Source organism: Rana temporaria, chromosome 8 (genome assembly GCF_905171775.1).
Source record: "Rana temporaria chromosome 8, aRanTem1.1, whole genome shotgun sequence".
NCBI classification, from domain to species: domain Eukaryota; kingdom Metazoa; phylum Chordata; class Amphibia; order Anura; family Ranidae; genus Rana; species Rana temporaria.
The window spans coordinates 83490833-83504891 of record NC_053496.1 but is presented as its reverse complement, the minus strand read 5'-3'; the positions used below and the strand labels follow the sequence as shown (position 1 = coordinate 83504891).

General features: G+C 41.3%; 1 protein-coding gene across 1 annotated transcript in view; it reads right to left on the bottom strand.

Moving 5' to 3' along the window:
- KIF20B (kinesin family member 20B) overlaps positions 1 to 14059 on the bottom strand; it is a 160238-nt gene that overhangs the window by 65371 nt on the left and 80808 nt on the right. The window contains exons 23-27 of the mRNA XM_040362115.1: positions 12806 to 12866; positions 8263 to 8388; positions 5578 to 5717; positions 3782 to 3937; positions 822 to 998 (exon numbers count right to left, since the gene is read on the bottom strand). Coding sequence (XP_040218049.1) covers positions 822 to 998; positions 3782 to 3937; positions 5578 to 5717; positions 8263 to 8388; positions 12806 to 12866 — 660 coding nt within the window. The remainder of the gene's footprint in view (positions 1 to 821; positions 999 to 3781; positions 3938 to 5577; positions 5718 to 8262; positions 8389 to 12805; positions 12867 to 14059) is intronic.

The following is a 14059-nucleotide window of genomic DNA, read 5'->3' as shown; positions in this document are numbered from 1 at the left end:
GTTTGAAGCTCCTCCAGACTTAGAGGAGCGTCAAGTAGTTGTCAGGCCTCATCTGACAGAGTAGGCAATTTTATCTTCTCAAGATACTCCTGTAGTGAAGCATCCGTGTAATTTTTCCGGGAACAATATAAATTTGAGTAAAAGGAGATAATTATCCTCATAATGTCATCGGGTGAATTATTGATCCTACCATCTACCGCCCGCAAGGCAACGATGGACGGCGACGCCTGCTGAGCACAGGATATTTAGCTATATCCAACAGTAGTTGGGACTGTGACGGCAGTAAATTGAGCCAGAATGCATTGAGCTTCCAGGGAGCTCGGAGCATTGTGGATGGGGGTCAAACCTCTAAGCCCATAATCAGGGGTGAGTGGTCGGAAATCCCTCTCAAGGCATAAGTTATGTCAGACACCGAGCGGATCGCAGAACACGAGCAGTGGCACAGGTCAATGCGAGACAGAGACATATGCGACTTTGAGAAGCAGCAAAACTGACGAGCCCCTGGGTTCTGCTCCTCCACAGATCCATCCAGCCCACCTCCTCAACTAGTTTCCTCAAGGCAGTGCGGCAAGCACCCCTCCCTGAAGCTGCTCTGAGTTATTTGCTCTTTAACAGTATCATGCACATAGCCAGAGGTCAAATAATCTCTAGAATGAAATGTGATGATGGTCCAGTTAAACTTCTCCAATTAACCAAAACTCCCCAAATTAACCCTATTATTTATACTTGAGTGTTTCCTGATATCTAAAATCCCCAAATCTTATAGAATGAAGCAGCGTAAGAGGAGACAAATCCTGAACTTCTGCCTTTACGTATCTCACCTCACTGTTTTGGGCATTGTTAGATTTCTTTAAGTTTTCGATTTCTCTCTCTTTTTCAGCATTGCTGGACAGCAAGTTTTTCAGCTGGATTTCAAGTGCGGAGACAAGAGTGTCCCTCTCGTTTCGCCAGTTCTGAAGAATACCATTCTTTTCTGCCAACTGAGTTGAGAGTTGCTCCTGGAAGAAAAAAAAATGAAAAATATGAAATTGCATAAGCTGAATAAAACGAAGGCTGCAAAAATAAAATAAAAAATAGAAAAAATAAATAAAAAATCTTCCGTCTCTGATTCAGAGTACAACTCAATTCAAATGGATTGTTTATCAACAGGGGCATCAACTACCTATTTTCTGTAAGTGAGGAGAGGAGTTATTAGGTGCTTTCCTTGGTTTTGGATGGAATGGTGAAGGGTTAGAACCACAAGCCATTTTTATTAATATTTAAACAAGTACAATATATGTGATGCACAGGCACACCTGTACCCTCCTGTTTATCTCACCCACAGCCACAAAACTTCATTTTATAGGCAATATAGGGTCTTTTTAAAACACTGTTAAATGAGGCATTGGATACTTTAATGTATTGTTGTTTACACTATTTGGGTATTCACCACCTCTACACTCCTGAAGCAATTTATGTTCCCATAAATGAAACATGTTGGGTTTTAGATCAAATCTGTAAAAATGTACATATATGTTAAGCAAGGGATAAAGAAAATGTGTTTTGCTATAAACAGTCACCAGCTCTCTGCTCACTGAGTGATCAGCGGTGTTTGATCGTTCAGTTCTCAGTCTTAGAGCCATAGGGGACCGATGCTGCATACACCTAGGTATGTACGATTTAAAAAAATAGATATTAAACAAACACTTCTCTTTAAGGTATAATTCTTAGTGGATTCTAATATTGGGCATTTTAACATGTAATTCAAGAAAACGAATGTGAAGATTTTTAAAATTATTTATATGTTTCTTTTGTACGGTACTGGCAAAGTCTCTAATGTGTTGGACTATTATTGAATATAGTGACAATGTTGACATCCGTGGTCCCAGGAACATTTTTTTTATCCCACTTGTCTAAATTCAGGGGCAGTGCAGTAACGTCACACCATCACAGGAAGCCAGTGGCAGATCCAGAGTCTAGTCTCGGGAGGGGCAATACCAGAATTATAATTTTTTTTTTTAGGGCAATTTATCAGGGAAATGACTGGTGTTAGCGCTTCAATGATGACAGCACCAAGGTTGCTATGGTATCAGAATGATTGAAGCGCATTGTGGATTGTCACTTGCCACAAGTTGCGGAATGCCACTTGCCTGCCACCAGATGCAGATTGTCACTTGCCACCTCACCTGCCACACCTTGCGGATTGTCACTTGCTAAGGTGGTGTTTTGCTTGTCAGAGTCAGGCAGCAGAGAGATGATGTAATCTCTGCTGATTGCACAGTGAAGGCGGAAGTTACTGCAGGGATGCAGGGCGGGCACGGGGCGGTGAGAGATGATGTCATCTCTCTGCTCCCCCAGCTGCCGGCTTGTTGATTGGCCAGCCCGCTCACCCACAGAGCCGACCAGCTGACCACCCACTCTCTGACTCTCACTCGACCCACTCAGACTCTGTGGTGCCCGCAAATTCTGCAACTAGAAATTAGCTAATTTCTAACTGGCTAATTTCTCGGGGTGGCAATTGCCCTGTAGAGAAAAGCGATTAACAAAATGCTTGACTAAAAACCAATGACCCTACAATTGAAATTCCACCTCCATCTCAAACTATATACCCTGCATATTTCCTTCACATACTGCCAGGCATAAAACTGACCACTAACACACATCATGCTCAATGTTTAATACTCAATGGACTCCATCTTAACCCCATGCTGTACTGTTAAAGGGACTATTAACCTGTACTGTTTTATTGGTGAAATATTACAGATGTTCCTAAAGTAGAAAAAACATGTTAGAAGGCAATTTACCCAACTGGCATCCAACTACCACATCTTAGCTTTGAAAACCCTTGATGCAAAGACCTAAACAAAATCATACTTTTTAAACAGTAGGTTCAATAGACTGCTTTATTAACATTTTGCTTAGTGTTAACGAGGTGCATGGTTAATGAAAATTGCCATCAGATTACAAATACCAAACATTACATTACAAACACAAGGGCAGAGCTCAATAGAGTCAGCAATAAAAACCTTATAGTCTTTATTGTTGTGAAACATGTCAGTCACGGCTTCCCTTTGAGCTTACACTCTCCACCCGTCTTGTTTCCTTCCCGTTTGGTTCCATCACCAAGGCAACGCTGACGTCATCTAAGCGCGCCCAGCTTAGTTTCTATCCTTGCTGTGCTGCCATCACGGAGGCCCCCACATAGTGCAGATACATCCTGCAGCTTCCACGCTGACCAGACAACCAAGTGGTGTGGTTGTATTACACTGTGCCGTACGCCGCCTACTGCAGTCGTTCCTGGGGCTCCACATCTGCGGTTATTGGCTGGTCTCAGCACCAAGCCCATTTCCAGTTCTCATACTGCACTTCCCTCCTTCCACCTGGGACTAATTTATCCTCTATTTTAGAGCTGTGGCAGCCCCATTTAAGGGATCCTTGCTATCGAAGGACTGATGTTAACCCCTTACCTTCTGGACTCAGCAGTGGTATCGTTCCAATCATTTTACCCATTATCTATTAGCTACATCAACTGTATAGTTGCAATTGATATGTAGCTCCAACATTATTATTTTTAAAGCGCAATATTGTATTATGGTATTTTTATTTTCAAGACTATAAAGTTTTTATTGCTGACTCCATTGAGCGCTGCCCTTGTGTTTGTTTCCTGATGTCCATTTTCCAGTAGTTGGTAGCTGCTCTGGTTTTTAGCTGTTTTTGAATTATCCCAGGTCGCACATATACACGTGCAAGTCTGGAACTTTGTAGCGCCAACAGAAACTTTGTGTACATTACATGTTCTCACCATTTCACTCTGTTGCTTTACATAACGCTCTCGATCGTCAGCAAATTTTCTCATTTCCTTGTTTCTATGGTTTTCTGACTCTTTAGCCTGGGCAATCAGAGTCTTTTTCTCTTCTAGCCATTTCTTTCTGTCACTGTTGTATTTTTCTTCAAACTCCTACAAGCAAGTAAATCACGACACACATTTAAACATTTTCAGGTTAAAGCCTACCTTTGGGCTTAATAAACTATTACTAACATTGCTTAACGGGCACTTCCAGACTTTCTATAACGTGTCCCACGAGCGGTAAAACATTGGGCACTTGTTATGAAAACAACCTCTATCACCTCCTTTGGTTCACTATTGGCCCATCACTGTTAACAGCTTGGCTAACAAGTAGATCACAGCAGAACAGAAGGTTCTGTTCTCTATATCTTTTCTTGTTGTTGCAGACATCAATCTCATTCACCAACAGCAGTGTTGTATCAAGAGGATTCCCAGTTTAAAAAGAAATACACCATCTGCCTAAAGTCCATATGCACATTGCCAAAGGGACATGCATATTCGTGTGACATCTGGGCATCTTCTCAGACATTATTATTATTATAAAGGATTTATATAGCGACAAGTGCATAAATGAAAGTATCCTACAAAACTAGGGTTCAGGACAGTGTAATTTATTTATGTGTTTATGATCGTGTCACTGATGATGGATCTTCCAACAGATAAGTGGAGCAGGGATGCCATCACATAAGATCCCATCAAGGCAGGTATAACTTATCACACTATGTTGTAAGACAGCTATAACAATATGCAGCACTGTATGCAAGCTATAGCTGCGTAGCCTATGGGATATGGCACAGCAGGCTCCCAGGTATTGTAAACAATAGAAAGTCAGTCCTTAGTTCTATGGGTAAAAAAAATATATATCTTTTCACTGCTTACAGCCCAAAGACAATATTGCAATAAATCAGAACCAGTAATGGTCATAAAAACACATACAGTGGCTGCTTTGAGAAAGGGCAGAACTTGTCATTCCCTATTAGATCTGTCTTTGGTGACATCAAGTCATTCTTTATCCAAACAAGCAACATGAAGGAGTAGTACTATTGTTGTCCTACTTTGTATCAAGAAGTGAACTGCCTGAGTACAGACAGCCGTGTAAAACTACCCAAAATGAGACGTGAACCATTACACAAGAAGCTTTCTGCCTGTAAATGTCAAAGTATTAAAAGAGAAGTATGGGTTTGGGCTTTTGTTTTTAGTCACACTTACCTACCTGGATTCTGCATCTGTCCCCCGGCGCCTCTGCACTGAGAACCAATCGATCAAACACCGCCGATCACTCGGTTCTGACAGCTCCCCGAGCAGAGAGCTGCAGACTGTCAGTCACAGCTCTCTGCTCGCTCATTGGAGCGCTGAGCTGCGGAGGGGCGGCCAGCTCAGGCTCTCAGCAACTCGCTGAGAGGCTGACACAAGTGTCTGTCCAGGCACCTGGCCAATCCCATTGTTGCGAGGACGCGGTGCCTGGACTGACATGCGTGACGTCAGCAAAGAGCGGACTTCAGCCCACTCTGCTGAAAACCGGTCACAGGAGTGCAAAACGAACTGTGATCCACGGGAGAAGTACAGCCAAAGGAGCTTTGGCTATACTTTTCCTTTAATTAGAACAGATAAATGGTAAAGCACAGAATGAAAGGGATGGGGGAAATAACCCTCAAAATGTTCTGTAACATGCAGAATCCATGGTCCTTATTGAAGAATTAGATCAGCACATGATCAATGAATTGTGTCTGACGCAACAGTTACAAACTTACATTTAGCTGTTTCTGTAGTTTGATGACCTGTGTGCTGACAGTCTCTATGTTATTATTAGTCTCACAGCTTATCTTTGTTAAGATTTCTTTACTAGGGATCTTTTCGAGTTCTTTAAACTTTTGTTTCCACAATTCCAATTCTGTAAAAAAAAAAAAACGTGCATTACATTTGGAATAAACAGCTAGCATAAAATGCTCAGTTATAAAAGGTGTGGATGTGTGTTATCTAGTCTCTATATACAAACCTAAAAATGGGAGATGGTGCATTTGGATTGTATGCGAGCACATTAACCACTCGCCGACCAGTCTTTTTGTTTACAAGTTTAAATCAGTATTTTTTGCTAGAAAATTACTTCTAACCCCAAACATTATACATTTTTTTTTTTAGCAGACACGCTAGAGAATAAAATGGCAGCCGTTGCATTTTTTTTCACATCACACGGTAGTTGCAAATGCAATTTTGTTGAAAAATTACACTTTCATAAAAAAAAACACAATAATTACCCCAATTGTTTGTATAATTTGTAAGATGTTAACCTGTTTAGTGTCACAGAGAAGGTCTAGTGCTAGAATTATTGCTCTTGCTCTAGCGTTCACGGCGATACCTCACACGTGTGGTGCAAATAAAGTTTGCACGCGAGCATGGAGGGATGGGAGCGCTTCCCCTTTTCTTTTTTTTCTAATTCATTTTACTTTTTCTTTTTTATTCCTATTACAAGCAATGTACACATCCCTTGCGATAGAAATAAGGATGACAGGTCCTCTTTATGGAGAGATCTCTTCTTCTCCATTAAAAGCAAAAGATCAAAAATAAATACTTTTTTGATCTTTTTTTATTAAAAATGAAAAAATGATTTACTTCCAGACTGGGCCGGAAGTGATATCATAATGTCGCACCGGCCCCCAAAGGCAATCAAAGCTTTTCTCATCTTTTCTAGCGGCAGGATGGTGGAAAGGGGGGGCGGTTAACATTATTTTTTATATGTTATATTGGTATACTTACCTGCTCTGTGCAATAGATCCTCTTCTTATGGGGACCCCCTGTGGCACTCTTGGCACCTCCTCAGTGTGCCATCATAGGAGGCCACTTCCTATACCTGTGGGCTTGATCCCGAGCCGCACTGCCTGCAACCATTGATTCAGACAGCACAGCCTGGCCTGGCCTGGCCTCCCCCCCCCCCAAGCTCCTTTATCACAGGATCTAACAGCAACGGGAGCTGCCTTTAGCAAAGCCTATAACAGCGGGAAGAGCCGCTACGGATGGGCACAGCGCTGGATCGAGTGAGGAAAATACAGGTACTGTACAAGGGGCAATACAGGTACTGGAACATTATTTACCTTAATGCAGGGAAAACAATGTAACAAATTGTTTAGGCTTTAGAATCTTTATGCACAGGAGGTAACTGGGTCCCAGTCTGTAAACCACTTGCACATTCATGTTTAGGATATACCCTAATAAGCTGCAATCAGGAATGACTATAACCACTGTGAACCATGTGGACTTCCAGTAGAGAAACCTCTATCAATAGTGCCAATTCAGTACGCATGCCCATATAGTAAACAGAGCTGTGTACAAACTGCAGTAGCATATTATACAGAGGGAACAATGGCTGATATACAGAAGGGGTGCAACGGATCAAAAAAACTCACGGATCGGATCGATCTTCAGATCAGAGTCACGGATCGGATTGTTTTTCGCATCGGCAAAAAAAAAAAAAGAGACTAATCTTGTTACACCCACCGAAGTTTAAGATTTCACCGTTATTTTCAACACAAAACGGAGCTTATGTGCTTAAATACAGAATATGTAAATCAGACGGACGGTTTACATGTTAAATTTTAAAAGCAGCAGCAAACCTGCTGACCTTACATGCTTGCTAATGTGACAGAACACCTCTGATTTTCACATTTAATTAAATGTGAAAATCAGAGGTGTTCTGTCACATTAGCAAGCATGTAAGGTTTGCTGCTGCTTTTAAAAATTTAACATGTAAACAGTCCGTTGGATTTCCAAATACTGTATTTAAGCATATAAGCTCCGTTTTGTGTTGAAAATAACTGTGAAATCTAAAACTCTGTTGGGTGTAACAAGATGTCCGCCTGCCCCCTTCTCACTATCATTACTGTGCAGGAGTGTGGGGTGGAGCAAGATGATGGCGACGAAATGTCACTTCCTGACGAGACAGCCGCCGCCGGGTGTACCAAGATGGCCGCCGCTCCGGAGCTAGGTCGAAGCCGGGGACGTTCCTATGGCCGAGGCTGCGGAGCGCTCCACGGATCACGTGGTGTGCCGATCCGAACAGGGTGACCTGTTCGGATCACGGATCGGTAATGATCCGTTGCACCACTAATATACAGTATATATATATTTATATATATAGTTGACATTTGCATTAGCACAACAGCCACTGAGGTCTTGACATCACCGGGCTACTATGTTAATTTCTCTCCAGGGGCACTATATGCCTTGATTTAGTATTTTCTCCCATTTCCCTAATTTACCAGCTATAGAGCTTTTGCAAAAGGAATAGACTTTTCAGTTATTCATTGTAGATACATTGTAATATAATAAATGGTATATAAAAAGCTTCAGTCGATTAGAATGACCCACATTCAGTGTACTGTAAAGAAGTAAAAAAAAAAGAATCTTCCATAACAAAATGATTACTTTCCAAGACAACGTACCTGCAACAAATTTTTCTATTTCTTCCACTTTGGCCTCCAGTGCCTGCTCTTGTTCTTCCTGAGTCTGTTCCTGCTCTAGGAGTGTAAGCTTCATGTCTTCAATTAGCTTTTCCTTTGCCTTCACATCTGAGACAGACAGACAGAAGAAGCTTTAACTTTCACCCTTCCCATATCTTCGTGCAACAATTATGTCAACTCTTGTAGTACAGCACACCTTATTACAGCTAAAGCACTTCAGTAAAATCATTTGAGATTCTATCACAGTATCTATAATGTACAGATTTTTGTAATATACACCAACATAAGAAAAATACATTATCATATTACAGAACAGATGCTCATACAAGGGATGCACCACATTCTGTAGTGAGATACAGCATTACATACTGTATGAACACAGTACGTCACATCAGTTGCTTTACAATCTATAAGGTTATACCTTCTACATGTATATACTAGGGTCCTCACCATAGGTGTGCAGAGCCTATTGCATTATGGTGTGCACCTCAAAACACACATGCATGCATGCGCGTGTGTGTGTATGTATGTATATGTACAGTATATGTATGTGTATATGTATACTGTTATAAATAAATACACGCAAACATTTTAAGATGTATTAAGGCTAGGTTCATTTGAATGGGCTGTTGTGCCACTTGAAAAACAGGGAAACAGACCGTGCACCTTATCCGAAAACACAGCTCACATGGAAACCGCAAATGCAGTGCAGTTCCCAGTGCGGGAAGCTGCACTGCGTTTTCCAGTGCATGGGGGTGCCATTAATCATAATGGAAATGAAAGGAAAAAACACCAACACGGTAACCTCCCAGCAGCATTGGAGATGTGTCTAGCAATCAGATAAGCTCCAACTCGCTTTCAGGTGCCCCCGATGACGTCATCTCTGACAAAACACATAAGTAGGAGGCACAAACACACACTACTGCACATGCGCGGCCAAACCTCTGCCATTTTGGTTACTGGAGAAAGAACCTGTATTTGTTTCTGATTGATGTTTTTTTACATGCAAGTGTTAACTATGTAAGTGCAATAAGACGCAGGTATACGGACACCGGAAGTGACGCAACAAGGTCCCGAGCTCGCTGCTCGTTTTTTATGCAATGCACTTTACATCATTTGAAATGCGAGTACCTTTTTTATCTAAATAAATTGTGAATTTTAAAACGCCAAACGTACTACACCAAGAGGCTCTGTATTCTCTTATTTCTCCATCCATATTTGAGCCCCCGAGTGGCCCCCCCATCCCGCATAAACACATTACTGGAAACGCTGGGGAAGGAAGGAATCCCCTCCCCCACTTCGAATGACATAGCATTCCACCATATCTTTCAATGCTGCTTACCTTACAACAGTAAGGTAAGAAGGTAGTACACCCACGGGTGTTACTTACACCGAAGAGCCACCTCTCACAGAAGTCACAGTGCCTCCTGTTACTGTTACAGAGCACCAGCAACACTACACTCTGCACCCTGGATCCAGAGGAATGGATTTTCCCCTTCTGAGATTCGCCAGCACCTTTTGCTACACTCACAATGGACTTTATTTCCATTTGTTTCTTATTCTACACGCATTGTTTTTTATTCTAATTATTATACATTTTTGAATATTTATTATCATTGCACTTTATATCATTGCACCTGTAGTCACTTGTTTGCAGCACTTTATATATGTATTTATATAATTTATTCTCTCTGTAATATTATATCTAGGTTTATATGTTATTTCATGAGGGAGCGCAACACCACTATTTGATTTTTTTGTGATTCTTTCGTGAGTAGTGTTTGACCCTTATGGTGTTTGCGGCACCCTTGAGCAACTCTATTAACCATAATAGCGCAGGAATACCCCCGTTTTACATATATGTAAGTGCAGTACTTTACAATAAATTGAGCCCTTACTTTACAAATGTCCAGCAATCATGATCTCATATTCTACTGTGAGCGAGTATTAGCTTTTCTGATTGCTGGACATATCTCCATTGCTGCCAGGAGGTTCCTGTTTTTGTTTATTCCTTCTATGAGATCCAGCTTTACTAAAGCGAGTTTTGAGCACTTACAATAGGGAGGGGGTGTTAGGTCACCGGCATTCCGGTAAGCCTCTGTTGTGGATCTTTCTTTGGGTGTCACCCTGGCTATTCCTGGATTCCTTTCCAAGCAGACAAGAAGTTATTGTTCAGGACTCTTTTCTTATACACACTTTGGAGATGCACTGATTAATACATGGTGTATTTTTTTACACTTTTATTCACATTGATACTTTATTGTTGAAAATGTTGCACAAATATCAATCTTTTTATGAATTTAGCATAACATATGTGCTGCACTTTTGTTTTATTTGATGTACCTAGATTTTTAGGTATAAGTGTTCAGCAGCTATCACCTGTTTAAATCACTAGCTATCACCTCTTTTTCTTTTGATCACTAATAGCCAATCAGAAGTTATCACAAGTTTTACACTGCAAAGCAATGTCAAAATGCATACTAGCACATTATGAATGAATTCCCTTAAAACGAAGCCCTCGAGCAGGGCGCTATCACTGCTGCAGAGGGTTCCATCTTCACCCAGTCTTCCCTCCGGGTTTGCGGACTCCGGCTTTCTGACTGGCAGAGCCACGCGGAAATTTCAGACACAGCACACTCTAAAGCAGTGTTTCTCAACCGGGGGAAATCTACTTAAAGTGGAGTTCCACCCATAAATATAACATTACATCAGTAGTTTTAAAAAAAATTCACAAGTCCTTTACGAAATTTTTTTTTTTTTTTAGATGCCTTCAAAGTGTTGTTGCTAGGCAGAATAGTTAATCTTCCCACTTCCTGCACCTAGGTGCTTAATGCTTCCTAACCTACACCGCACAGACTCCTGGGAATGTAGTGGGTGTAACTTTCCAGGAGTCTGTGCACTCCCCAGTCTCAAAGAATCATGTGACTTGGACAGCACAGGTGCTGAAACCTGATCTGACACTGCTTGTGCAGCACTGGGCATGTGCGAGATCTGCAAGGCTGAAATCCAGGAAGTCATACAGTCTGGCTTCATGATGCCCACACTTAAGATGGCCCCAGTCAATTTCTATTTTATAAAGTGTCTAAATGCTGTAACAACCTAACAAAATGGACCTTAGTTTACAGACTAACTTTACTAGAATACATTAAGCTTGTGTATTACAGGGGTATTTATATTTAAAAAGTGAAATTGTGGCCGGAACTCCGCTTTAATGGCGGCGAATGGGCAGATGTATACCACTGAATTTCATTATCCTTCATGCGCGCTGCTGCTTACACACAGTACGCATTAATAGCCAATAATTGTTCTAGTTCCAGCTCCTAGAAGGTCAAGGGGCGAAGCAGTGCAGAGAGCGGGCACGGGAGCCGAAGAAGAAGGAGGAGATCTTATGGCAACGCTGACTGGGAAGATACAACACGTGGCTAAATTGGAAGGTGAGCTCTTACAGCGGCTCTCTGTCTGCCTCCCCCTGCACTGTGCTCCGATGGCTCTCTGTTTCCCCTGCACTCTGTATTACCACAGCTATAGCTGCAGTAATGCAGAGTGCAGGAGGGACAGAGAGCCATCGAAGCACATGGCTGGATGTTTGTGATGGTGGGGGACAGAGCTGGCAGGGGCATGTGGCTGGACAGGGGCATGTGGCTGTTTTTCAGCAGTGTTTCTCAACAGGGGCATGTGGCTGAGTTTGAGATGGGGGGGGGGGGGTAGATGGACCGAGCTGGCAGGGGCACATGGTAGCATAGGGACATGGGAGCTGCAGGAGGCACAGAGCCAGCAGGGATACAGCAGCAGGTGGCTGGATCGGGATGTGAGAGCTGCCAGAGCAGTGTGTGTGTGCAGACATACCAAGTTAAAGCTGCATTTGTCACTGGTAAAGCTGCATTTGTCACTGGTCAAGCCAGAATTGAGCACCTGTTTTTACAATACCTATTCTATTATTTGATACTGTTTATTGCTGTTATAGCTACAGCTCGCTGATCAGATCCAATGATCCGTTTCGCTTTAGAGATCGGAATTTTTTTTTCAGGGGTTCCCCGAGATCTCAAACTTTTTGCCAAGGGTTCCCCAAAGGCAAAAAGGTTGAGAAACACTGCTCTAAAGGAACAGCCTGGTTATGCCGTTTTTTTTCAGAGCACTTGCACTGATAATGTCACCAGCTGCTGCTCTCTAGAATATCTCCTAAACCGTGCACGCTTAGGAGATACTGTATTTATTTTACCAACATATAAGCTTTATTGTAAGCATACCTTTAGGTAAAAATAAAATAAATCAGTTTGGCTTGGGAAATTTATAGTGAACACAGGCTCCGGGGGGGGGGGGGGGGGGGGGGAATGGATAAGTCTCTATGAGGAGTGACTCAATTATTTCAAAATGAATATATATATATATATATATATACATACATTCTTTCATGCCATTCTTGATGCAGACACAGTCCATTTTTAGTGTATAATATTTTATGTTGCTTAATGTAAAGATCACATGCATGTCTTTAGGTGTGTAGATAATAGATGGAACTCATTACCTTGACATGCTTTTTGGTATAGCTGCACCGTGTCCCCATTTTTCTCATTATCACGCTGTTCCTATAAAAAAGCAACTTTTATGAGAACATAAATCATACACTGATCACTACATACTAGTTCTTCCATGTCAGAATGATTAACCAGTTTGATTTAGGCAGATGCCCTAGTTATGAAGCTATCATGTGTAATCTGTAAACAAGAATGAAATGAGAAAATGTTACTACAGCCTTTTAACGGGCAAGCTTTGTGATTATAAAGCTCTGTTATTTCACCACACTAGGAAACCTCTACCTTTCCAAAACGCCAAACTCCTATTGTTACTTTGCAATAATATTTCGCACCATTATTATAGCAGACAAAAATGCATTTGTAAGGGTGAAGGGATTTTTTTTAAATCACTTTTAAAACAGTAGATTAGTCTAAATTATTTACCTTGCCAGCAGATTTAACTGATGCTAAACCTGTCTTCAGATAACATAATGGGCATGTATACAACAAAACTGTATCAGAGTACCATTAACATAAATATTAATAAAAGCCATTACCTATTGCATTTGTGGATGTCCCTACAACAGTCAAGGCTTCCTATGCCTGAATTCTGGACAGTGTACCAAGTTTTATGGCAGATCACAACTCCATGGAAGCATATGCGATTGGTCCAGAAATGGCACCAATGCCTTTGTTTGATAATGGCAACCTACAGCACTAGATCAGAATCTCTGATATGACAGGTTCCACCCCATCCCTAAACAACATTGGACTAGGGAACATGACAATAATCAGGGACCAACAAATATACAATAGAGATGGAGATTGACTGGAATGCAGGAAAAATGTATTAATTCAGGACAGTTAGAAATTCATGCTTTCATGTGTTTCTAACTGCTTTCAGTACTTTATCAGGGATTTAGACATGTAAAGTTCTTCATTCAACCACTTCAATACGGGGCATTTTCACTCCCTTCCTGCCCAGACCAATTTTTAGTTTTCAGTGCTGTCGCACTTTGAGTGACAATTGCGCGGTCATGCAACACTGTACCCAAATGAAATCTTAATTTTTTTCCCCCCACAACTAGAGCTTCCGTTTGGTGATATTTGATCACCTCTGCGGTTTTTATTTTTTGCGCTATAAACAAAAGAAAAGCGACAATTTTGGAAAAAAAAACACAATATTTTTTACTTAATAAATAATAATAATAATAATAAAAAAAAAAAAACATTTTCCTCAGTTTAGGCCAATACCTTTTCTTCAA